This window comes from Buteo buteo, chromosome 18 (genome assembly GCF_964188355.1).
Source record: "Buteo buteo chromosome 18, bButBut1.hap1.1, whole genome shotgun sequence".
In the NCBI taxonomy this organism is placed as follows: domain Eukaryota; kingdom Metazoa; phylum Chordata; class Aves; order Accipitriformes; family Accipitridae; genus Buteo; species Buteo buteo.
In genome coordinates this window covers 21,254,348-21,282,059 of record NC_134188.1, presented here as the reverse complement: position 1 = coordinate 21,282,059, position 27,712 = coordinate 21,254,348, and the positions used below count along the sequence as shown (strand labels likewise).

The window sequence follows — 27,712 nt, the reverse complement described above, 5'->3', positions numbered from 1 at the left end:
TTTATGATAGAACATTCAAATTCTCACATGCTACTGAAAAGGTCTATTACCATAAAGGTTTATTATTCATGTTGGCTACTGGTACAGTCCAGGCCTTAGGATTTCATCTGCCTAGGATGCACGGATCTCCCACATAGCTTATGGATTATATACACTCTGTTTATAAAATATCTAAAAGGAGTGGGATGATCTCATCATTTATTAACCCCTCTTCCCATTGCAATGCTTTCCCCCTGGCCCATTTAACCAATTCAAGCTACTTTTTAGGAAGAGAAATCTATTAGTCCTAGATAAAGAAATGAGAAGTTTATGCTTTATCAAAAGCAATGCTTTATAAGCTAATTGACCAAATAAGCTAATAACAAGTCCATTTAAAGGGAAAAATAACAGGTTGTAACTCCTGTTCCTTTTTTATCTAGCAGATACTATTTAAGCAAAGTCTAAACTGTGTTTTCTCTCCAAAGCACAATGAGGTGCCAGGAAGGTTTTACTCTGCCACAACAAGTATAAAAGAAAACCCAGAGCTTCCCTTTGTGTGTTTATTATAAAGGGCTCCAAAATTTGAAGATACATGCAGGCTAAATAGCTGTGTACTTGCTGTCATGTACAGACCCTCCCATTGCATAATAAACACGTAGCCATCAGCAAACAGGGAAATAAGGTGCTCTTTAACAATCAGTCAGTGGTTTGACATGTCTCTCTCGGCTTCACAATATATGCTATAACTGGTCTCTCAGAGATCTACCCCTGTCTGGAAATAACACCTTTTATGCACACGATTCCCAGGGAAGATAGCGGGTCCTGTCAAATAGTCCACTTCTGTCAATATATCGCTCTTGTCAGGGGAAAGTGAAGAAATTCATAAAATAACATGGTATATTTAATACTGCTGCTCCCCCCCGCCCCCCGCTGGCTGTGTGCTGTGTTGTCCGACTTCTACATCACCCTCAGGTGTGGAATTAAGGTTTTCCTCCCAGAGTTAAAATCGCCAGGGTGGAATTGTCATCCTGTGGGGGCTCAGATGAAGCCTTAAATACCCATTACCTCTACATCGCCCAGCAGCAGACATAGACTTCCAGGGGCAGTTGCCTTTGGGAAACTTCTCTTTTTTTAGCTTCTGTCAGGTTCCTAACTTTTTTAGTTTATTCAAATGCCAGCTGCGCTCAGACAAGGCACATTAGCACGCTTTGCCTGCAGACCGGTTTATGGATGGTTTAAAGTACCTTTCGTCTTTACCAGCCATATGTTGCAGCGATACCGACTGTCACTGGTGATCAGAAATGCTAACACAGGATGACAAGATGCCCTTGGAGGCATCATCTGGATAAACCTCTGTGCTGGTTTTGGCTGCGATAGAGTTAATTTCCTTCATAGTAGTGAGTAGGGGGCTATGCTTTGGATCTGTGATGGAAACTGTTGATATAGCAGAGATGTTTTCATTCCTGCTGAGCAGGGCTTACCCAGAGCCAAGGGCTTTTCTGCTTCTCCCCCCACCCCACCAGCGAGGAGGCTGGGGGGGCGCAAGGAGTTGGGGGGGACACAGCCGGGACAGCCGACCCCAACCGACCCAAGGGATATCCCAGACCATAGGACGTCATGCTCAGCATATAAAACTGGGGGGAAGATTGGCCAGGAGGCCACTTCTCGGGAACAGGCTGGGCATCGGTCTGTTGGTGGTGAGCAATTGGTTTCATTTGTATCACTTGTCTGTCTTGGGCTTTATTTCTCTCTTCTTGTTATTTTCCTTTTCATTATTGTTATTATTGTTATGATATTTAAATTATTAAACTGTTCTTGTCTCAACCCACAAGTTTTCTCACTTTTACCCTTCCGATTCTCTCCCCCCATCCCACAGCAAGCGGCTGTGTGGTGCTTAGTCGCTGGCTGGGGTTAAACCACGACAGCCTCAGTCCTAATGACTCTGGTAAAAACTCCTCACTAAAGTGTCAAGACAAGGAGATGAGATGACACCAAAGGCCAGAGAGAGAGAATTCCTGAAAGAAACTAGGCATTTTTGGCAAAGTAGCCAGTAAAGAAGCAAATTTCAAGGCACACAAGGTAAAAACATAAGTCTTTGTGCCCTAGAAAATTCATAGACCTCTAAGTGATAGAAGCTTAACACTGCGTCAGATTTTCACTAAGCGATTTCTGCATCTTGCTGAGGAACTTGTCAAGCATTTTTTATTGCTGTTGAGTGCTTCGTGAATTGGTCCTGGATTAGTCCCAGGTGCTTCTGTCCACCCTGACTCTGGTTGCATTCCTTGCCTCCCCCCTCTTCATCGGTGTTCTTCTCCTTTGCAGGACTTCGGATGTGGCTGAAGCATCTCTGCTAAAGGAACATTTTGCTGTGGTCCTTCCCTTGCGTGGTTTGTGAAAGCCAAAGGCATGAATTCATCAGAAGATACAGAACCAGAAGATACATGGATAAATTAGCATGGGAGCTAGATACCCCAAATTACCTTTTATGCACCCAAGAAAATATTTATGCACCTCCGACCTTTAAACCTTTAACAAAGATGCCATTTCTGAAAGAAAATGTAGCTTGTCTTTTAAAACTACTTAAACTCCTTAGATACCAGGTGCAAATATTACCAGTTGCTGTGGAATTGAGCTACTACGGCTTAACTGAAAGCTCATCTCCTGGAAGAAACCAGGCAAATATCAGACTGGAACGACTTTCTCCCACTATTGACATGCAGAGAAGTCTACCAGGAGATACTAATTTGCTTAGCTTCCACTCTAGGGAGTCCCATGCTGTGGCTTTGCTCAGTTTAATATCTTATCTTTGTAAACTATTATTACTGCATTTGAAACATAAAACACGGAGATTCCAATCTTAATTAGGCAGCTGATGCACTGCAACTGTAAAAGAGATGATTTTCAGGAAATGAGTATTCCCAAATTGTGCAGTCAAAGATATTTCCTCGTTCTGAGCTGATTGGTCAGTGTAGCTGTAACAGTGTTGCTAATTGCTGGGGATTTGGTTGTGGGTCTTGCAGCATGTCCAGCCATAGGGTGTGAGAATGTCAGGTTGCATTATGGAAACAGGCAATGAAACCAGAATGTTAATATTTTTTTTTGCTGTTGTCGCAGAAAAGCTAAAAACTGTAAAATAAATACTAGACTCAGACTGCAGGCAAGCACCTCCTTTATTTTCCTTCTTTTTTCTTTTTTTTTTTAATTAATAAAACAATCTAATATTTCTAGGGAATCACAAAAGGTCAAGTGTGTAACATTGCTGCAGGTACCAGCTTGCCCTGACAGCTGAAGACAAATGCAGTTACGACACCCTAGACATGCAGCTGCCTGATTTGCAAATGTAGGCCATTTATTACCCAGCCAGACTTCCAAGAATTGAGCATGTGGTCAATAATGAGCCCCGAACTGATGATGCATCTATTTGTGAGCCAAAAATTCTGCCTGTAAAATCAGACTTTGAACTGAGGTTCTTTGAAGAGCTGGAGCCATAAAAGCTGCTTCTGGAATTGCATATCAAATAGGATGATGGAGGGACAAAAGGTGGAAAGTTTCTGTCTCAGATAGGTAACCCTTTAATTAATGTCAAACACTAACCTGGATGGTTTAAAAGAAAGGTTGTACAGAAAGTAAACAGTCTAAATGAAACTATCAAAATATATATATATATGTATCAGAGATTGGCTACGTATGAGGAAAGCGGAATTAGCTTGTGGCTACTTGTATGTGCTTACTTTGGTTAAAGAATTAATTTTACAAAACACTCACATTCCATGCTTCGTCAGAAATATCGTCTTTTATTACAATATAACCTGCCGTCACATGCATAAATATTGATGGAGTAAAATATATTTTGATTGATTGTTTCCTGGCAATTGACATAAAATTGCATCCCCCGCATGTATTTACCAATTTCACTTCATCCAGCTAGACAAGCTGTTTTAAGAAGCAAAAGAAAACTGCTATTTAAACATGCACCTTCTCCCTCCCTCCCTCCTCCTTTTATATGGTCAGGTAGGTTAAAATAGAAGCCCCCCCAAAAAGTCTGAACAGAAAATATTGATGTACAACAATTCAAGCTGCATACACAAGGTACTGTTGGGAACAGCTATTCCTGAATAGAAAAGTTCGATGAAAATATATGATCTAAAAAAATGGTGCATAAGAAGAACAAAGCCTGATTTTCAGAGTCCAAATGTCTTTCTGTTGAAAGCCTAACTTGGTCAAATAAAATATGATTTTTCTGGAATAACAGAGTAATATTTACCTTCCACTCCATGCATTTTCCTATCAGTAATGTGCATATGCTTCCCAAGGTAGTTAGGATCATGAGATTTTGTTTGTATGGAGCTTCAAAGACGAAAAATGAGAGACATCCTGTCATTACTGGTGGTGTGGCTGAGTTGCTAAATGAAGCCTTGGAGTGGAGATGCTCAACCACCATTTTTCATGAGTGTTTCGAGCCCAGCACTTCACCTGCACATCAGCTTGTGGTTCTGGTGCTGGGACATCCAGAGGGGCATTTATGGAGAACTAGAATGAAAATTAATTTTAATTCCACTTTGCAGTATCTTTGCCCACTTGGAAGGCAATAGAGACTCGTGTCTTTTATTACTTATTGCAAATAGAGGGGAAAATGTTTCATTTTGAAATGGCTATGCAATTAAGATGCCTGGTCCCTAATGACCAGCAAAGAGGACATAGCACAGAATGTATCAATAAAAAACAAGGAAATCCAACCTGTTAGGGACTGACACAGTATAATTAAATTTAACATTTGTTCCTGAAAGGGTATTGGCACAAACTGAGCTCATTAATTCTAAATTGAAGCTTTTATTCTGGCCTGCCTATGACAACCCCTTCTAAAAAGGCTCTGTTTGCTAGATACCCAGGTGGCATTCACACATTTATTGTGTTATAGAAAGAGACTTGACAGATTCTTATCACTTCAGTACAAATAAAAATGAACATTTGGAATTATGTAACCTCCTAAAGAGGCCTGATTCTTCGTGATACCTTTCTAATTCTTATGATGTAAATATGTATGACTTTAGAACATTTCTCTAGAAATTGGCCAAAGGTGGAAAATCTGCCCAAGAACAGTGACTGCACTGAAACCTGACACAACAGAAACAAGGGGAACACATGATGAGTTCATAGTTTAAAACAGGTTTCTACAATACAGTGAAGAAAAAAAAAAGAAAAAATCTATATGTATCTTAAGTGTTTTATTTATGTGGGGTTTTTTAATTACTGTTATACCAGGTCTTTAGCCATAGCTCTCAAACATTTGTGAAAGTTACCATTATGCTTAATGAATATTGGCTAGAAGCCATCGAAGACAAGCGACCTGAAGATAACTAAAACACATGACCAACTGCTATGTTTGTTGCAAGTTAAGCACAAAATAACTTTTGGAAGAAATGACAACTTCTTCTGCTTCACCAGAGGCATCCAGATTTGTAAGTAAAGCATGGGGTTCAACTCATGAAAACAGCCCTTTAGAAGCCATCTAAATATCTAGGTGCTTGTGTTCCTCAGTGTTGGCTCACAGTATGAATTGTTACCCTTAATAAGGCATCCATATGACTTGAATTAAACAATGCTTTAAATTTGAGATAGCTGACCTGGCACTAGTTCTGAATTGCAGTTTTGTTGCTGAGATTACTAAACTAGTACCATGACATCTGCGCAGCCACAGTTTCTGTTTGCAACCCATCTGCACCTATTTATTAGATTAAATAATCCCACACAGTCACACTTTGCTTTATAACATTGACTAGGTTAACTGAGGTGGAATAATTGAAGCTAATTGTTGCAGCACAGACAAGCCCTGGATAGATTTAGAACATTAAGGCATTACAGCACCATCTATTTATGCTAGAGGGCACTCATATATCATTCTGAGCAGTAATAGAGCTTGGCATTTGTATAACATATATCTTCAAAACATCGTGTCAACTGTAACTTTCAAGGAGTGCTGTGAGGTAGGTGTGTACATCAATCCCTATTTTACAGATGAGGAAACTGAGGCAGAAAGGTTAAGGTATTTGACTCAGATCACAGCAGGAGTTAAAGGATGTTTAACACAGGTGTTAAGGATAACACTGCAATCAAGACAACTTGAAAATTGCTCTCCTGGAAAAAAGCCAGCTCATGATAAATACGGATCCTTACATCTATGTGTGTGCGCGGATTAATTCTGGAAATGGATTTTTATTTTTAAAACCACAGACCTTGCTTTCTTATTCTAAAACTCTGTGACAAAAACACATCAATTTAAGGCTTTAGGAAGAGCACATAAAAAGCTACGTCTCTGTCCCCGGCTCTTCTCTGCAGTGCTTATATAGTAACAGATCATTCAGTCATAGAATCATTTAGGTTGGAAAAGACTTTTAAGGTCATTGAGTTCACCTGTAAACCTAACACTGCCAAGTAACAGAATGAACTTTAGAGGCACATGAACTGCATAGGTCTCACAGGATAAGGTCAGCTTGAGGATTATTTTTTTTTTCTCCATTTTTCCTAACCAAAACCTATTTACTAGCCTTTGAGAGTTTCACTCTTTCATTTCCAGCTAAGTATTCAGTGAAGTATTGCGGTGATGTCTGCAAACACAAGACGTCATGAGATTCTGCCTCCTCCCCTCCACGGTGTTACACATCTCTAAGGAAAGAAACCCATCTCAGAAGACAGCTCCTGCCACTGAGAGTTCACAGCTTCGGAAGGAAAAGGCTGAGCAGGAACAGAAAATGCAAGTGATTTGTCTACCACAGTAGACAGGCAAAGTTTGTCTTGCAGGGGCTTGCAGCCAGATGTCAAGACTTCTTGTCTAGACACACTTGTCTGAATGAGTCCACCAACCTGTATATTTTGTCAGACTCTGAAAATCAACCATTTCATTTCCACAGTACAGCTAAACAAATTCTACACGTATTCCAGGAGTGCTTCTGAGCACTGTTCCATTTTGCTTCCTGTGATCATTCATACAATTGTGGTCTCTAGAAGAGTGTTCTCAGAAAGCAAATACCCTGCTATTCAATGCAGAGGCATTCCTGAAAAGTTCAGCTGTTACATTATAGTGTGGATAGTGAATTTTCCCATGAGAATCGAAGTAGAGGAGGGATGCATGCAGGGACTTAGAGAATATACACAGTTTAAACACAGGGACATCTGTGGCATGAAGGATGGAAAGGCAGGAACAAAATCAATGACTGTTTTTCGGAGGACATGCTGGCTTTATAGAATAGAAAACCTTTCTGAAAACTGTCAGCTGCTTCACCTGTGAGACTGTACCCCCGGTTCCCTGTTTTGTCACCCCTCACCCTTGACTTTTTCCATTTTGCTTCATCTGAAGACAATGCTAACAGCTATGAGAATTTAACTCTTCAGAAAGAGGGAGCCAATACTACATCAGGGTTCAGTCTCAGAAGCTGAGATTTGGACAACTGATATGAAACGTTGCTTCATGTTCAGTCCTGCCACTTCATCCAAGAGACTGAACTTGCAGTGAGAAGATTTCACTGTGAGCATTGCTGTTGTCTCTTTCTGAACAGCTATATTTTCATTGTCACCATCATCTTCCTCATATGAAACAAGATCATTCAAGTTTGAGGGGTGACAAAGCTGTGTAATGATGATGGTTGCCTGGTCAAGGTACTGAGAAGACAGGCTGGAGGACCAATGGACAAGTGGGGTATTGCAGTAGTCACATCACAAATACAAGCTTTCAGAAACCACATTGCAAAGAAGTAAGTTTTTATATCACTGGTGTTGCTACCCAACTGGGAAAAAACAGCCATCAACATAAGTCTTATTTGACCAGTAGCCAAAGACAGTTTTGAATAGTTGCTATCGATGAACAGCTCATAATAAATTTTAGCTGTCAAAAAATTATGGAAATATTTAAGTATATTTCTGAGAAAATGGCAATCTGCTTATGGACAATCTGGGCAGGCTGGATATGTTGGATAAAGTATAAATTGTGAATCATAGTTGTTCAGCTCTTGTAATAGTCTGGAAGTCTCTTAGGATTTAAAGCAAGCTGAACAACTGACAATCTTGGAGGAATTCAAGTGTGGTTTTATAATATCTGGTTCAATAGACTGAACTGGATCACTCTCACTAGCAATTATGTGTTTCACCAAGCATCTGGAAGCTTCATTGATGTTTATATTTTCCTGCAAGTGAAAGAGAAAGAGAGGTTGATTAGTCAATATTAATTACCCCATGCTGCATATTTCCTGTGCATAATTAAACTTTTCTCTAGGCAACATCAAATGTTACTTTCCTTAATAAACAGCTTTCAAAAATTGACTGTATTAAATAATGCTTACTGTAGTTTTTAAGTTAGTTAGGTTTTATGTATATTATGATTCATATCTCTTTTAAATTATACACAGAGCTCACTTTAATTTACCCCAAACTCTTGGTGATTTGATTGCTTCAATAAACTAAACAAATGCCAGAGGGATGTTAAAGACAGATGCCTGAAGGAAAGCTCCAGAGTCCATATCTGACTGCTTGAATGATGGTTACTGTGATTTTCAAATTATTAATTACCTATCAGCAATTACAGCCATCAATAGCACTGATTTTTTAAAGCCTTTTCCATGGTTTGCAGAAGATTTCTGTATACAATGCTCACATTGTATGACACCTGTGATGAACCAGATTCACTGAACAAATGATACAATCTCAAATTATTCACAAAACAGTAAAAAAAAGTTCTATCTTTCTGAGTCCTCATTTTTTGTTGAGGTTGACTTATCTCCAATGTACTGCTTCAGAAGAGATATATCACCGCTGGTTTCATTTGTAAGACAGAAATTCTCACCCTAGGGGTTTAGAACGAAAAGCAAAGCATGTCTTTTTCTACATGTGCCTTACTTCAACAGCACATTTAACTTGCAGCAACCCTTACTCTATTTGTAGAATAAGCAAAGCTGAAACAACCTGATAGTGAGACACAGCTCAGCACAGCATACAAAATAAGCAGTAATGCTGAGTAAGGATTTTTTTTAATGATAGCCACCGATACATTTGGACTGAAAAGTCAGGCTTTCTGGCACAAAAGACGCTCTTCTACTCTAACTATTGGCATTGATTACTTATTTTATATGATGGGAGATAGAAACCTCACTGCAGCTTCAATCTTCTGGGAAATCATATCACACACCCACATACATACATATAGAAATCCATACAAATATGTATGTATATATTTATGTATATGCACATACTCCTCTTGTTCCATAAAGATTATGTTTTTGTTTTCAATCTAAGATTTCCCAGGTTTCCAAGCCCAATCTGGATGGAGCCTCTTGTACTAAGACCATAAACAGCCATGCACACAATGCCGTGAAATCTACCTTCAGCAAATGCACAGCATCAATTCAGCATCATTAATAAAACAACCTGTAAAATTTTAACATGCAAAACATTTTTTTTGCATGTGCATGTTGAAAAAAAGTCAGATTAGATGTTTAAGTATAAAGTTCAGCTATAAAAGAAAGAAACCAAAGTATACGTGTGTATGTTTCAGTAGACATGGTACAATTATATGAAGATCAAATGCTAAAATAATGGATTCTGTGAGGCTGATTTCTAATCCCCTTGAAATCAACAGCAGAGCTCCACAAACTCCATTGACCATCCCCTTGCACCACAGTAAAGAGCTGAAATCTGGGGATCTAACCGAAAATGTTAATTAGTACCAAGATTTAACAGGTTTCTTCAAGTACACAAGTGAGCTTAAATATTTGATCTTTGGCCTGTAAAGAATATCAGTTGGTTGTAAAAAACCAAATCTTTAGACAAGTTATTTACATACTAACCCCTAGAAAGTGATACAGAGCTGGGAATTAGCTCCGTACTGAGATGTTAAAATGTTACTGTATCACATGGTGCTCTCTGACCAGACAAGCAAATTCCTCAAGGATGTACCAAAAGTCTTTTTCAGAACACTGTGAAATTTTATTAGAAAAAATAGACAATGAAAAATATCTCTTAGTACTGCTTAGAAAACTGAAGACAAAACAGGATTGTTAAATGCACAAAACCACAGAATTAAAAATCTTTTGTGTTGTGTTTTCTTTTATTAATGGACTGAGAAGCATTTCATTTACACATGCGCTGCTTCTCTCTTGGGATGGCAGCATGCATTTTTTCAATAATGCCTTAGGGACTATCTGAGATTGTGCCCAAATTGATTAATTCAGATGTATTAACAGAAACCCTCTTTGTCAGAGGCTTAAGACCAGCATTTTATAAGAGTGGGAAAGGGGGAAGAACAAAAGCATAAAATGGGTATAGGTGGACATCCCTCATCCCCACTGGTGATGGATGGAAGTCCACGTGCCAGAACCGAACCTAAAAATTCAGAAGGAAAAACCAATGCTGCTTTACTTCAGCCAGAACTCAAACCAAAGTGAAATTGGATTAATAAACCTCTTTTTAAACCTCTATAGATTTTGGGGGGAAGAAAGCCAAATTTGAACATGCAAGTATTGTTTTGACATGAAAAGTCAAAATATTTACTTTTGGGAATATGAAAATTAAAAGCTTCTCTTTTTAAAAAGCTTTTTAAAAGCATTGCTCTTTCTCCTTTTTAATGAAAGTATTTACCAATTTTGACCCATATTCCTTATTACATTGTTAATTGCATTTTAGATTGAGTTTGCTGTTTCCCTGGTAGGTGTCTGCCCAGATCTCCTGAATATCTGTGAAGTGGGATTAGGTACATATAGAGATCATCCCCAGCTCTGGCCATTCCACCTGAAAAGCCTTCTGCTTTCGGTCCATGCCCACCTTCCTCTCTGCCAGAGCACCGTCCCTTCAGATGCACCTGCTGAAGTTTATGTGACTGTGCTTTTACTTCTTCAAGCAAAATGTGCCAGTTTGCGAGGATTCACTATTTAAAGCCACCTATATGAACCGTCTAAGCTCTGTGGATGAAAATTTCTGCCAGGGTACAAGGGGAGCAAGAGAGGAAGGGTGACCCAGCAGACAGCTCAACTGTTTTTTGAGCTTGTGTCTAGCTCCAGCCTTCTCCCATGGTTCAGACGACAACCGGTACGTGGTACGGATGAGAAGTGACATGCTAAGTCACTCGCTGCAAGGAGCCTGTGCTCATGTCAATAAAGCAACTCCTGCTGTCCCAGCTCTATGCCTTGACCACTTGCTTTCTGATGCTACTATTGCCTTTTGTTACAACCCTAATCCTCCGGTGTCGACTCCCGTGTCCTAGGTCTGTGGAACAGACATTGCTGTATTCTGGTCTGTCTAATGAAATATTGATTTCTGCACCTCTCCTTCTACAGTGTGTTTTGCAAAAGAAAAATCAATATTCTGCTAGGCAGCGAAGCAGCTGCAGACAGTAGAAGGTGATCTGCTATCCAAACACAGACACCCAGAGACCTGGTAATTTTAGAGAGCAGGACGTGTTGAAAGGCAATCTAGGGAAGGACAGAGAAAAAGGAGCAGGTGAAAATCCACCCAACAAATCACAGTATAAGATTGGACAGAGAGGAATAATCACAGACAAGCTACTAATTGTACTGAAACATGGAAACAGCTCCAATTATGCCTTAAAATAAAATCAATTATGTTTCAAAAAAGAAAGAAAATATAGGTGAGACGATAGAGTGAAACGATGTCTTTCAGTGGGTCTCTATGTTGAAATGCCTTAACTGTCATGTCCCTTACAGCTTTTGTTCTACACAGAACACCACAAGAATTGCAATGATTGCTGCAGTTCACACTTTTTTCTTTCTTGTTTCATTTTGGTTTGTTTCATTTTGTTGCCTTGCCTTGCTTCTTTCTCTTCTCTTCTCTTCTCTTCTCTTCTCTTCTCTTCTCTTCTCTTCTCTTCTCTTCTCTCTTCTCTTCTCTTCTCTGTCCTCTCCTCTCCTCTCACCTCATCTCCCTTCTCTCCTTTTTCAGTTTTTACTAACTTCTTTTCATATTCTGAGCAAATTCTTTAGGTCATACTGAGGGGCCTACTTGGTGGAGCCACTTCTGAACATCAAGATGTTCAGGGGTTATCTAGCTCTTGACACGCTACTAGATGCACCTGTAGTGCTGTATCTTGTTTTCCAGCCTCCTCTGAGGTCACTTTTACCTTCACGCTTCTCCACATATGGGGTAAGGTCTGTCTACCTACATTACTTTTAAGGCTGCTATTACTGAGCATTGCATCTTTGATGCGTTTATTTATACAGTATCTTTCTGTGATAGGGAAGTGCTGCTATGGCCATTTATTAAATGGAGAAAAAGCTGAGCCCCAAACAGAGGAAACTGCATGAAACCTGGTCCAGCACATGGTGGCTAGCTGGAAAGAGGGAGATGGCATAGTTTGAAGTCTTCTCATTATAAGGTAGGAACGCAACACCTTTCTTTCCCAAGGCTCATGAGATACTTTTTATTGCAAAAAGGAAGGATCTTACCCATATTACAGTGCCTTTGTTGCCATCAGTCCTCTCTTCCTGCTTTTGCTCTACTTCTCACATGGACATCTAGATTTAGCATGCTAGCTTTTAGGAAACTCTTTCCTGGGCATCTCCCCTTGCCCTGTCCCCTGAGGTGCTTAACCCATTTCTGTGTCTTTCGTGCCTCAGTAAGTCCCGGCACCTGAAAGACACTATCATCACAGTCAGCGATGCAAGAACTGAGTTGTGAATCCAGCCCTAAATGACTTACCCTGCATCAACCTGCCAATACCTGCCAGAGCAAGGACCTGAACCCATCTCCTGAGATGATATCTGACTACTTGAGTCAGTCTTTCTCCTGACCCCATCAAGAAGGAATGCAGAAGTGAAAATCACCACATGCTACTCTTTATTCTATTACCAAAGCAAGGCAAAGAAAATAACTCTGAGCAAACTCTGAAAGCCAGAAAGGAACACTGGAAGACACAAATGAAATTACAGTTTGCTTTGTAGATCGATCTCCTTCAAATGTATCTTTTCAAAGGGCAGTTTTATGGAAAGGATAGCAACTCAGGACAGGGAAGGAGAGTTGCATGATTTAAAACCTTTGAACCTATTGCTATGGGAAATAATGTCGTATTCTCGTAATGCAACAATCAACTGAAGGGAAAATAAATACTTTGTTGAATGTGTCTCAAAGCAGCACACAAGCTCAGCAAGCTTCTTTGCATTCTGGATTGCCTTCCCCCTTATCTGTCATCTCTAATGCAGATGCAGTACATTAACATTTAGAGCATTCCATTTTAATATATGAAATAAATCCCCTCGGACTAGCCTGGCTCTTAGCTCTTTACAGAAGAAAAAAGGCCTTTGCTAGTTTTATGGGCCTGTCTCACTTCCAGATGAAACTTTTCTTTCTTTGCCATGCAGGTATCTTAGATTTGTCTGTCTGGTTTCTAGTATAAATCTGCTCACTTTCTACATTTGAGTAGTTTCTTTCTCTGGCTGAACATGATGCTTCTGAGTCTTACGTTGAAAGTCAGGGTGAAGAACAATGTGTATGCAGGCATAGCTGCCTAACGTGGGCACGTGGGGAGGTCTGAGGCAGCACCGCTTAGAGACGTGACCTTAGACTCTACTACTGGAGTTGAACGAAATCAACTTCCCTTATGTAAACATTTACAAATTCCGAAATGTTCAGGTATTAGATGGGAAGCGAGTGAGAAACACGTAGCTTCCACCTTTTATTTCTATAACGCACTAAAATCCAGGAGCAGGGAAATGACTTTCAAGATGTTTTAACCTGCGCTCCCCTGCAGCAAGCAATCTGAGGGAATGACTCCACACACTCCCTTAGCAGAGCTCCCTTGGAAACTGCTGGCAGCAGAGCCTTATTAAGATGTTGTGCTGTATTGCTGTGGTTGTGTTTCTACAAAAACACAACCATACAATTTAAAAGCCAACCGGATGCATGAAGATGAAATTCATGGATGGGAACTGCTGTGACTGCAACCCTGAGAACAAGATAATTTCTGTGATTGTATTATTATAGCTGGTTGAATATTCTGCAACAAAATTGTTTGACTAAATGACCTTCCAACCTCAACAATTTTGTGATTCTGTGAATTTCCAGCTTTGGCCAGCACTAACTAACATATTTCATAGAAATGATCCAGAGAGCTATAGGACACCTCTAGTACCTGTAGGATAGTCTGAATGAACTCCTTTTCTTTTAGCTATGGGAAACAAACTCTGCAGAGGATTCTGCACAGAGTGACTGTATATCTGACCTGAAAGCTTCTGCCTTAGGTGTCAGCTTCATTTCTTGGTTTATGGCAGAAGCTCAAATATCTTCTAGGGCTCTGTGCAGTGAGATTGGTTAGACTTTTTTTTTGAGTGAATTAAAAAGACAATGTAGGAAGCCATACATCCCTAACTGGGTCTGGCAGTCTTAAATGGATTGCTTTGGTTTCAGTTACCAGATCAGCAGATTAGCTGTAGTGTGTCACCCTAATTCAAATACATGTCCAAACCTCATTTGTCTATATGGAAATGGAAACCACATATCCTGTTCCTCTGCAAGTCTACTGTATAGCTTGGTTTCTTCAACTTCCATAATAATTGTCCAGTCCTGAAGAATTTGTGATTTAAACAAGGGCTAGTAGAGCTTGGTTTGTTCACAGAGCTCACTGGTCAGATGAGCAGATTTGCTGTCCTTGATTTGTGGAAGAGGCTGGATCAGAGGAGAGAGTGACTTTTTGGAGGTCACCCCGTAGATCAGTGGCTAAGAGGACTCCTGATTCCTAGTCCGGCATTTGGGCACTATGACATACTGTGGACTGCCTGTCAGACAAAATCTGGAGAAAGAACATGTTATTATCCAGGCCATGATGCTCAGCAGACAAGGAGCCGTGTGCTTCACCTACTTCAGTAAGGATCTGAAAAGCACAGCTACCAGCCCTTCTGGGCAATTTGGACAAAATGTGAATGTTTTTTTCACCTAATTCTGTATTGCTGACAGCAGAATTACAGTGGGGAAAAGAGGAACTCATGCATAATCACAGTACAGCTATGGTCAGTTGTAAGGTATTTCGAGTTATTTCTGAAGTAGGTATTTTCAAGCCCATTTAGTTTTGCCTGGCTGTCTGTTTTGATGCACAAGTTCTGTTTTCATTATAAAATTATAATAAGCTTGAAATTGCTGCTTTTCTAATCCAGGTCAAAAGCTCACCTCTTTGAACTAGGAATGGTGCTGAAAACAGTTTAAAGGCTTGGAAATGCGAGTGGAGCTCTCAGCTACTCTGGCCACATGCTGGATAATTAAATGTGTGACAGGAAGGAGAAATTTCCTTCCTTTAAAAAAATGCATCTTTCACAATAGTTGTGGTCATGAAATTTATTAAGAATTTACTATTAAGGGTTATTTTGTGACTATCTGAGGATGTGCCTTTCAGACTGCAATCAATATGAGCAAACTAAATACTAATATATAAAAGAGACCAGGGTCTCCACCGGACGTATGGCGATACGTATAACTTGTGACTATACTACATTGTGCTATTGCCCAACAAGGCCCTTCTTACATGGCAAACTATCAGAACAAATTCTTCTGTCTTTGTAGGGAGCAGAAAATTGGAACAGGCTGAGTATTTCCTTTAGATTAATGCAAGAATCAAAACTAATACATGAGAATGCATTAGGTGGCTCAAATGTTTTATATTGAAGTTAACTTACGAAAAACAGCACCAGGGAATAATAGAGTGATGTTTTTTGGTGTAATCTGCCAGTGCTACGGACAAAAAATTCAAACCACTGACAGCTTGAAATATGGTAGGTACATATACAGCATGCTACTTTCTGCAAGGCAACCAGAACTAAGATGTATTTTTATAAGCAATCACCTTTGTTTTCCAAAATGCATAAATCAGATTCAGTTTGCTCTGAAGGCTATAACGTTTCCAAGCACGTCTCCAGAAAACCTCTGGAGATCTAATTATTCCAGGATACCACAAAAAGAAGTTATTACTTATTTGAACTGCTAAAACTGCTAGCTGCAATATGATGACTTCTCTGTCAGTGTTATTCTGCTCAGAAAAGAGTTTCTATTCTCTGTAGCAAACATAGCTAGGTTTTTATTTTCCCCAGACCTGAGTTCAATTATTTAATATGCCCTAGGCTGAAAGTATACCAGCTACATGTAACATTCAGTATTTTAAAATAGCAGTAATAACAACTTTTGTTTAGAAAATATGTGTAGGTTTTAGTTCAGAACTTCGACCAAGTGGGGAAATTATTCTGATCTAACTTAGCCTAAATGTTGTGATGCTACCATCTTTAGTGGAATTACTCTTCTTTGCATCATTTTAGTCAGGAGCCTCCAGTTCTGGGTGGAAATCAGGTGTGTGGATTGCAGAGTAATAGATCCTTTCCTTCAGTCTATAGCAGCAAAGAACAATCTAATAACAGCCATGTGTCCCTGAGTCATGTGTCCTCAGCTCTCTCTGCTCCCTTCACAGTGGCTTTTGAAGACAAGTCTTGTCATAGCTGGATTTCTTTCTGTTTCTGCAGGATTACGCTGATAACCTGAGGACTGCTTGGGTTTCTGACTTAAATAAAGTAAGAAGAATCTAGATATTTCCTTTGTTTAAAATAAATCAAAATCTTAATTCTATGTGGCTTAGAAAAACTTGGAAAACTTTTCATCTGTTGTGACTTTTTAAAAGTTTACCTGTCTTTCATACTTCCATAATTATGCCTAAGACGGGCTCCATCATCACAGTAAAACCTCTCTGTGGCCTTTAAAATTGTTTGTACATTCATTCGCTGTCATGACCTGCAATGGCCCTTGGCACAATAAATGTGTTTGTTCTTTTTAAGAGGTGGACAGGTGCTTGCTGGGGACTGATGTATGGAATTCATGGTACAGATTCCTTTCTCATAGGCCAAAGAGCAGTGATCAGCTGTATGACTTTTATAATCCAAACCTAAAATAATGAAACTGTGGTCCTGTATCCTTCAAACAACGGCCCATCCTGTTCCCTCTCATTCTCTTTGAAAGTCTTTCAGATGGAGGCATTTTAAAACAATTCGTTACTCATTTCTCTCCACATGATTTTTGTGGTGGTTTTGCCTTCAGGCCTCAGTTTTCAGTGAATTAGTTCTTGTCTCCAGCAAATGCAGACTCACGTACATATCAGAAATGAAGAAAAAGTAATTCTGAAGAAAACAGCCATACAAAGTGTTACACATCACTGGTGAACTGGATCCCAAATACTCACAACCAGGTATTTCATGCTATTTGTGGCCTGAAAGACAGTTACACACCTGACAGAATATTGGAAAGAGCCAGAATATGTAATCCTTATACAAATAATAATAGTTTGTCCTGTAATAATCCCCTAACTCTCCACATGTTCTACTGACAGTTGCCATTCCAAATGCTTCACTCTCTGGGTTTTGGTTTTGGGGTTTTGTTGGGTTTTTTTTGTTGTTTTTGTTTTGGTTTTTTTTTTCTGGAATAGTTACCTTTCTGCCATAATTATCATGAAGAAGCTGATGTAAGAGATCTTGGCCTCTTTCTTAAACCAGAACTAGACACTGTCCATAGTAAAATTTAGGTTATCCTAGAAAGGAACACTGGATTCTGGTGGCCTCACCCAGCACAAATCAGCAGAGAACCACAGACCTCAATTCAAACCAGGTCCTGCATATGGAGGAATAGGAAGTACCCTATTTGTACAGCAAGGTAATTTACACACTGACCTAAACTAAAATGTCTCCCTAAAAATGGCATTTTGAAGAAAGAGTGACTAGTTTTGAGACCCATTCAGTAGGAAAGCAAAGACAGTGACCACAAAGACACAGAATCACAGAATCTTGGAATGGTTTGGGTTGGAAGGGACCTTTACAGGTCATCTAGTCCAACCACCCTGCAATTAATCCAACCCCCCTGCCATGAGCAGGGACCTCTTCAACCAGATCAGGTTGCTCAGAGTCCTGTCCAACCTGACCTTGAATGTTTCCAGGGATGGGGTGTCTACCACCTCTCTGGGCAACCTGTGCCAGTGTTTCACCACCCTCATTGTAAAAAGCGTCTTCCTTGTATCTAGTCTGAATCTACCCTCTTTTAGTTTAAAACCATTACCTCTTGTCCTATTGCAACAGGCCCTGCTAAAAAGTCTGTCCCCATCTTTCTTATAAGCCCCCTTTCAGTATTGAAATGCTGCAATCTCAGCCCAGAGTTCATGCAATGCTTGAGGCAGTCTAGGACATGCTGCTGGTCACCTGCTGTTACTTCTGCTGATTACAAGTGAGACTTCTAAATATTAGTGCTTAAAGAAGGAGTCAGGACCGGAAAAGTAAAATACAAGTATACAATTATACAATCCAAAGGTTCTTAAGTAACTTTCATAAAGTGTTTAAAAGATATTAAACAATTGAATGTAGCATTTTGGCTTTCAGTCTACTAACAATCTAGGTCAAACCAGAGCCAAACTGTTTACATTTAAAGCATCTAAATGTTTCCCAGAGCTGTTAATGATGACACCAGCTTTCATAATTGGAGAATACAATAAACACAATATCCGTTGAACTGTTGTGTTCAAATAAATATTTTACATGCCGGCACTCCAAATCTTGCATGCACTGAGATTATCTGAGAAATCTCAAATTGATATACAGGACCACTGTACCTTGGACCTTTATACTCTGAAAGTCCCAGTGCCCTTTCTGATTTTTATCTCAATTTTCTTATAGGCACCCAGGAAATCTGTACTAAGGCAAGGAATTGAACCTCAGAGCCGCTCGTTTGGCACTTTGACCACTGATCTTTCCTTTCTCCCCAAGATATGTGATTTTTTTGAAAAGGCTTTTGAGAATGGGAGCTTACAACTGTAAACGTCATACAAGCGCTACAATAGACTGACTTTTTTTCTGGAATCTAACACAACAAAGCTATTGTCTCAAATCAGCATTTCTCAGGCAAAGTGGTTATATAAATATTTATAGATAATATTCACTGTTAAGAATTATGAAAAGTATCCTCATATCATTCATAAGAGGTGGCTTTTTTGCCTCGGCAAAGGTCATCTTCTTCCCCAGGCTATTACGCAGTAAGTTGTTGACCACTTACATCCTTTACTGCTGGCCTATCATGTTAGAGCAGCTGCATTTCAGAACGTTACATATAATTTGCTTTGGAATAAAAGGCCTATAAGAAATAGAAATTTATTAATTTACAAATCCATCTTTAATTAATTCCACCAAGAGAGGAGCTTTGCAAGGTATGCATTTTGACCGAATGAACTATTGTAGGAACCAGTTTCTCTGTACTTGAAGAAACATTTAAAAAGAAATGAAAACATTACCTTGGCTGATGTTTCAAACCAGCCCACAAATCCATTCTCTTTGCAGAACTGATCCATCTTGATGCCGTTGTTCATAAGAACATCTATTCCCTGGTCGCATTTGTTTGCTAAGAGGACTGTCGGCACAGGTTTACCATTTGGAAGAACCAACTTAGAGTCCAAATCCTCTTTCCATTTTGTCACTGCTTCAAATGTTGCAGGTCTCGTAACATCAAAGACAATAAATGCCCCCATGGCCTCTCTGTAATATACTCTGGTCATGTTTCCAAATCTTTCCTGACCTGTGATGAAGAAAGTAGGAGGGGAAAAAAACCACCACCTTGTAAAAATCACTGCTTCCAATCTAGGTCAATATTTCACATAGCAGGTTTTCTAAGAGAACATTACTGAAGGTAGAACTTAATTTTGTAAGTCACTGGAAAGCTACCCTTTGTCTAAATAATGATAAGTACCATGCCAGACTCATTTGTATGAAAATGCAAGAGAGTATAGCATGAAAAAGGAGTTTTAAAGCAAACATCCAAGGGAATTTAATAATTCTATGACAAGCTTGAACTTCAGTGTACAGTCTTATTAAGCTGCCAGATTTCTAGGTCTGTGGACAGTACCAAGAGTCTTGGTGGGTGTTATAGGACTTTAAAAAGGAGTCAGAAAAAATCTAGGTACCAGATTGGAAGCTCCTTGATAATATGGTGTTTTGTGGGAAACATGTTAACACAACTGATCTGCTCATGCATGAAGAGGATCCTGCATATTCTCATGCAAGTGATAATAATCAACAGTAACATAATTAAGCTCTGGAGCCACACCAGACATTAGAGTCATTATGAATATAGTTTTACTGGCAAACTAAAACACAGAGGTGAGAAAGGTGAATTTAAAGCCTTACAAACGTGGAAAGTGTTCCAAGAAATAGCACAGCAGTAGCGATATGAAGAGCTGTATTGCTCCAGTGAAAAGATCTGGGAGGACATGTTTCACACTAGATCTGTTCAGAAGCTTTATGGTTTTATTTGCTGAATTCAGAGTGTTTTCTGGGAAGTTATTTACAGTATTTTTGTGAACTAGCAATCTATTATTATATTCAAATATGGACATTTGTAAATATCTATCATTTTATATGATTAGCAGTGTAAAAATTAACACACTTGATGTCAGGATGTGGTATGTTGGTCAGCTGTGGGTTTGTTAATATATATGCTGTTTGCATGGGAACTTTGAAAAAATGTTTCCAGGAATGGAAATAAATTACATGGAATTTTTCTTGAAGTGAAAAAATAGATTTTCCATTCTATTGTCTACTATTCTATTTCCATTCCATGTCTACTGCTGAGATGTGATCCAAAAAAAGAAGAATTATAAATTCCTGAAACATCTCATGACAACAGCAGTCTTTAAGACAATTATTGCATTTAACCATAAGTTTCATAGCTGAGAAAAGGTGCTATGAGAGCAGACAACATTCAATGGAAACCTGTTTCTAGCCTTATTTTTTCAACGTGCATAATTTTGAGCAGGTTAGGAAGACAAGAAGATTGACGGTCTGCCTCTGACCCTAGGAAGGTTACCTGTGGAGGTTTTATATGATGGAAATTGTGCTGTCAAATGTAAGGCTGGGATGAGAACTGAAGAGTGCTGATCACTGGGCTTTTAGACCATGCAGTTTCATTTAATGGAAATAGCACTGAGTGCACTTATGGGGTCAGCACCATCTGTTTGTGATGTTTATCTTTGGTTTTATGCACTAGCTGTTGCAGCAAGGAGAAAGTCATTCACATGGTACAGAAACCAAAAGTGGATGTCTGTCTTCTCCAAATTCATGTTAGATTTTTTTTTTACCTTAAATAAACACTGCGTTCCATTGATAAAGCAAGATAGAAATATATCATTTCTGGGAAATATGAGGTCATATTGAAAATTTCTTATGGCTATCCTTTATTAAAATGTCTTATGATTCCTATCAGTGGGCTAATCAGATGAATGGCTAAGTCATGTGCTATTCCATAATCTCCTTGTTGAGTCATTTTTTTTCATCTGCAAGAAGGTGCCTTCAAACAAAAGTCAAGGTCTGATTAGAAACTTAGCAGTGAGGCAAGCAGCAACATAAATAATTAGGTTTTGATGCATATTGTATTTCAGTGATACTTTATACTTCTCATGCAAAGTTCTTGAGATGCTTGCACTGTAGATGAGACGTAGATGATGTAAGAACAGTTAAACTTGGGCCTTACACATGTTTATTGGGACACAGATCTCAAAGATAGGTGGGATGTTGTCATAGAAGAAGAACTAAATTATTAATTTGCAGCATAAAATCATTCATCACAAACAATCAAAGTTATTAGAGGAATAAAAGGCTCTTATGATGTGATCTTCTGGCTAGTAATGGCTCACAAAGTTCTGACAAATGGTATGCCACTGATTCCTCCTCCTGCTTCCAGCTGCTTTTGCAGATACCTAGGTTTTTCTCTGCACAGAAAAGCCACTATGTTTGTAAAAGCAGCTTTATGCAGGAGGACAAAGCTCACCAATTTCCATCATCAGTCACTTCAAAGAAAGAGAAAGAATGGAGCTGCTGGCTGAATAAAGTGCCTAAACCCTTTTTGAAGTGGTGTTTTTCCCCATCAGTTGCAATTAATACAGGAACACACTTGGCATAAAGACATTATGCAACTTTGAAAGGAAAAAGAGGTAGTTTGTAAATCACAGACTTAGTTTTATGTCATTTGCATAATGGCTTTACATTTATTTAATTTACATTGTGAAAAAAAGTGATCTTTGGTGTTTGCATTGTGCTTGGAGAGCTAAATATTGTGTCTAAGGATCCAGAAGGACTCTTTTTTCCAAAGATTCTCCCTTATGTGAACAAGTACCTATCTTAATAGATGAGGTTCCTAAAACTTTTTCATTTAGCAGAATTACTCATAAAAATAGGCACTGTTTGATGTATTGAAGGTGTCAGAATCTGGCCTTAGGTTTTCAGCAACACAATGGCTTAGGCAGTAATTAGGCTAGAAAATAGATGATCCATTAGGTATTCAGCAGTATCTTGCAGGCAGCCTTGAACATTAGAATCTGCTTTATTGCAAGAGGGACTGGGGAAGATGGGTTTTGCTCTTCATTGGAAAGGTCAGAAAACTGTGAAATGTTTGTTTGATCTAGCCCATGGTACTTTACTGCATCCCTTGCAAGGCTGCTGACATTTGGCATCAAACCCCACAAGTCTGATGGCCTTTGCCCATTGAGACAGTGCTTTACGTTGGGATTAATCAGCCCTAACTTAGGTTCCAAAAATCAGCTAAGATTAGGGTCCCTTTGTAGTCAGAGACTGAGAAGAGATCTCTAGAGGGCATCTGCTAAGCAAGGATAGACATTTAAGAGTGGTCACATAAGCTTCATTATGGAGGTATTTAATCTCTACCCTCAACCCCCTGGAGAGCCCAGGGTGAGTAGCTTATACTTAGATGGTTCAGTACCAGATGTCTAATTGTTAAACCAGAAGAATCCTACCCCATTTTGAAGTGAACCCGGTGAGATCAAGGTGCCAAAGCAACAATATTTCCATTAAAAGGAAGGACTCCCTGTCTGAATGGCACATGCCTGCACATTTACCCTAATCTCAGTGGCACCTCTGCAGCAGGGAAAGGTATCATTTCATGGGCTTAAAGCCATCAACTGCTGAATTTTCATAGTTTATAAAAATGCACCCCACACAAATTTGCCAGCATGACTTGTACAGAAATCTAAAATTTTCACTAACCACTATCATCTCTGATAAAGTTATAAAAGCTAATGATAAAGTGCTAAAACTCAGATAATTTCCACTGTCTCAACCACAGTATCTGAAATATAGTACAAGACAAAAACTGATTAAAACTGCCTAATTCTCCATTTTACAGTGGGTTTTACCTCTTGCTGCCATCCCCCATCCTAAGAGGCAAAAGCTTCTGAGAACCACCATGCTTTACAGAGGGCTTTTAGCCAACACTGAGAAGCTGGAAATTGTGGAGAAGATTTAAACATTTTTTACCTTTCACTTTAAAATAACTATCAGAATTTTCACCCTTGAATTCAAGTCATTGCCTTTATGGATTGAAACTTAAGCAAGCCTTGAGGTGGTATTCACCACCCCAGAATGTGGAAAAGCAGGCTGTCAGAAGGATCAGGCTCACGGATCCCACCACAAATCTATACTGAAATAAAAGCACCACAGCCAGGGACTTATTTATGTTTGCAGAACAGTAATTTCAAGGTAACTTAGCCTAGAAATCACCATGACTATCTTATTTATGCATATGTACTGCAATGCTTAGCAGTCACTAAAAGCCTAAACCGCTGAGGATGTGCTGTGCCTGGCATCAGTGAACAGTCCGTTTACTCCTTCTGGAGCATAACAGTCTTAAAAACTTCACAACTGCAGAGACATTTGCCTAGATCTGTGCAAAGACTGCCGTTCCCTAAAGTGAAAGTTGCAGGGAAAGGGAAAGAAACCGTTCTTTCACCGCTGGTATTGTGCGGATGTCTCCAATGCATTGGTCCAACTCTTTATGAGATGAGAACCAGCCTTGCAAAAGCAAACCAACGCAGTTTTGGTAGCAACGAATACTCCAGCCCACCCATAGGCAGCAGGAGGGGTAACGGTGATGCTGACACGGCTGCGAAATAAGTGCCAGGGGAGGGCGAAGGCTCCGAGGTGCCGCTCTCTGCCCTCCGCAGCCCTCGCAGAGCTGCTCCCTGCAGTAAATCTGCAGCTAAAGCTGGTCAGAGAGATCTCAGGGCTGTCTGGACACGAAACACAGACAGCAGCGCTGGGAGCAGCCTTGCAGAGAAGAGAATAGCAAATGCACCCGGATCTGCTGTCTGCAAGAGTTGGTTTCTTCAAAAGCGGTCCCAGCCTGCCTCTGCAGGGTCGCCCTCACCACAGCAGCCTTCTTCAAAATAGGATCAGGAGTTTCTTTTAAAGCTTTCCTTCTAACAATCTGTCCATGAATCTAAAGGACACTCGTACAGAGGCAGCAGAAAAGATAAGGAAACAACAACAACAAAAATTTGACTGAGGTGCAAGATCTGAAGAAGTATGACACAGCAGTAGAGGTGATGGTACACTTTAACAGGGTCATGAACACCAGAACTGAGAATTTGGGACATTCAATGAAATAAAGTGGAACTGTCATGAGGAAATTAAAGACAAGGAGAATTTTACCACGTATATCTCCTCCCACACGCAACAGTGAAAATTCAGTCACTGGAAACTTAGGCACTTCACTGAATCGGACATAAATTCATAGATTTTAATGCCATTGCGTTGTTATAGATATCATAACATCATAAGCCATGAAGTTTTGTCCAATTATTCCTAACACCCATAGCTTCAAGAATATATTATCTGTTTAAAAACCCCAAGTCTTAATGTAATATTATGTGATGCAGAACCTACCTTATCCCTGAATTAATTTTTCTAATGCTTAGTTATCCTTATTGTTTAGCATTTATCTCTCAACTAAATAAATGCAGTTTCAGCATTTAGCTTTTAGATCTTACTATAGTTTTGTTTACCAAATTAAAGAATACAGAAAAATATGTTACAGAAATACATACTACATTTAAATATGAAACAAGATGGCACCAGATGAACCAAATTTGCTTTTTCTTCTTATGTCTGTAAGGGTAAACAAGGGTAAACTCCTTGGTCCTACCACAGCTGGAGTACGTCACTCCTCCCATGAAGTCACCATGTATGTAAATATGACTAATAATGTGGATAATCTTGAGACTAGTTTTACTCAAAACGTCTTTGAGAATATTGTTTCTAGATTGTTAAATAATTTACTACCCACTGAACCACACAGCAAAGTGCAAGGAAGACGATACATTACACTTAGTAGTAAGTTCACTGGCTGTATAATGGAGGGGGAGGAGAGGATGTAAGAGCTAAAATGATACCTGATCTATACACACACACACATATAAACATATATATTCATATAGTGATGCATTTGCAGCATTTGCTTCAATTCAAGATGTCCTGAATGCTAACCCAGCATCCTCCAGCTTGGTTAGAGACTGAAAATTTATTGCTTTACCCCCAAAGATAAACATGACCTAATAACAGAGATTCTGCCAAAAGAGAGAGGATGTTCTGAGACCAGAGATTTTATTTTCCTCCCTCTTATCCTTGCCTATTTCTGTTTTGCAAGCGGTGATATATGACCAGCCACAGTCAGGATAAAACACTTCCATTCCCTCCATATTTCCAATCTGTTTTACTTTGCTTTCATTTTTAAACAACTTTTTTTCTCACCAGCTAGATGACTTATTCGTGATAACTTCTATGCCAGCGCCATGCTGATCTGAATTCAGCGTGTTGCTTACAGAACCTATTTTCTCTGTATCGCCATCAACAGCTAAAGCTCCTTACACAGAAGTCATTAAAACTAAGACAGCAACTCTTTTTATTACCGGCCACTGTCTTGACCTTCACAGAGATGCTCTGAATTGAGCAATTCATATGAAATTTAGTACTATGCTGTAATTCTCTCTGTCATGTGTGATAACTCAGAAAGCATGCTAGTCATTCAGTACTACAACTCGGTGTAATTGCTTCTGCAGCCTGACTGAAAGCTACATCATATGATCCGCCAGCACATGATTAGTAGCGTAATAAATCTCTGAAACAAGGCATGCAAATACATTCTTTAAGTCCCTGATGCATTCAGAATTTACTATTAAATACTTTTTCTTATGCAGCAAAGTTTTGCTGGATGTGTATGTATTTCTGGATATAATTGGTCACGGGTGAGCAATAAAAGCAATGCTTTCCCCATTATTCCAACTTTTAATAAAGAAACCTGAGCATACATGTATTTAATACCATAAAACCACAAGACTCTACTGATGTGCAAAAAAGCCGAGGTTATGCATGTTTTGCATAAAGCAGTGTTGTTGTATAAGTTTTAGTACCTTGGTGCCAAATTCAGAGCTCAGACATGAGGCAGCTAAGTGTAGAAGAAAGGCACTCCCTCCACAGATAAGAATGTCAGGAATTTTCTCATTTCACTAGTTTTACTCGGTGCTGCTCCAGACTAGATCACTGAACCCGCAGCTCAGGCCACAGGCTGGCACAGTTGCCTAACAGCTGATATAATTTTCACCTCTATTCCCTACTTAACAAATGTAACTTCTTAATTTAATTGAGTTTTGAAATGCCCTCCTTCTTGCCGTAAGCTATTGTGTTATAGCTGTACTTGGATTCCTACATACACTAAATAGAAAATGATTACTTACAGCATGCGAAATATGCCATCGAGATAAACTTTAATTTTGTGGACTGAATCAAAAATGATTAATTCCTAGCAAGGGGGGTGGCAAAAAAAGTTGTGGGTTTAATTGGAAGCCAAATATAAAAACTCTGAAGCACTGACAGCAACAATGTTGAGTCTGTATTTTTTAATTACGTAAGCATGCAAGGATAGCTGGACTTCTTTATTCTTTTTCTTTTCACACAGAGTAAATTATCTTTTTTTGCTTGATGTTGGAATAAGGACAAGTTGGAATAAGGACAAGTAAACATGAGTAAATACATTTTTAACAGCCAGGATTATTGCCAAATAGAAACACTTCTCTTCAAAGCATGTCAGAAGTTGTTTACATTTCATTGGGCTGAAGAAGGAAGGTAGGAGAGAGAGAGGAAGGAAAGGAAGAAGGAAGGGATTTTGATAAAGTAACTAAGTGATGCCTTCTCCTTATTTGTTAAACTATAAGAATAATTTTAACCATCTTATTGAATCCCTCATCTCTTCCACCAAATTAAACAGATGTAACAGGAAATTCTTGTTACTCTCCCTCCCGTCACAGAGATCTGTTAGTCTAATGAGGCAAGCTGAACAGCACCAGCTGCAGGGGAAGAATTGGGGCATTTGGAGAGAGGTGCCCGTGTCCCCGCATGTGTCTAAGGGCTTGGGAAAAAAGTCAGACAGGGCAGGTTTCAGTCTGACACCCCTTGTTTGGGGGTCTGATGGCTTTAGGGAGACTCCAAAATTTCAATCTGCCCTTAAAAGTTTTCTTTCCTCGATCTCCTCTCCCTCACCGCATAGGCACGGGTAGTTTCCAATTAAAGATTAGTCCAAACGAACTTGGGTCTGTATTTTGTATTGTCTCTGGACGGGTTATGGGGCAAAGGGTTCTCCTCTGTACTCACCCGCGATATCCCAGAGCTGCAGCCGTACCACAGTCTCAGCATCCCAGCTCAGCACCTTCAAGGCAAAGTCCACCCCGATGGTGGCCCGGTAGTGGGGGGAGAAGTTCTGGTGGACATAACGTTTGATGATGCTGGTTTTGCCTACTCCCAGGTCCCCGATCACCAGCAGCTTGTAGAGGTGCTCCTTCTGATTGTGCTTCTGCATCTTTCCTGCGGCTGCGGCTGCTCCCTGCGCACTGATTGCA

General features: G+C 39.5%; 1 protein-coding gene across 1 annotated transcript; it reads right to left on the bottom strand.

Annotated features, from left to right (window-relative positions):
• Positions 1 to 7,673: 7,673 nt before the first annotated feature.
• Positions 7,674 to 27,712, bottom strand: RAB38 (RAB38, member RAS oncogene family). Its single transcript, XM_075050444.1, has 3 exons — positions 27,468 to 27,712; positions 19,271 to 19,551; positions 7,674 to 8,156 (listed from the first exon to the last, which is right to left on the bottom strand). Exons 1-3 carry the CDS (start codon positions 27,670 to 27,672, stop codon positions 8,004 to 8,006), a joined length of 639 nt encoding a protein of 212 aa, XP_074906545.1. The 5' UTR covers positions 27,673 to 27,712; the 3' UTR covers positions 7,674 to 8,003.

Bases quoted from the DNA above. Each gene is read 5' to 3' on its own strand.
- RAB38 (XM_075050444.1), bottom strand. From the start codon at position 27,672: ATGCAGAAGCACAATCAGAAGGAGCACCTCTACAAGCTGCTGGTGATC. The intron at 19,552-27,467 runs GTGAGTACAGAG...TCTTCATCACAG, and splicing joins GCAGCTCTGGGATATCGCGG to GTCAGGAAAGATTTGGAAAC. The intron at 8,157-19,270 runs GTAATGTTTTCA...TTTCACTTGCAG, and splicing joins GGTTTGAAACATCAGCCAAG to GAAAATATAAACATCAATGA.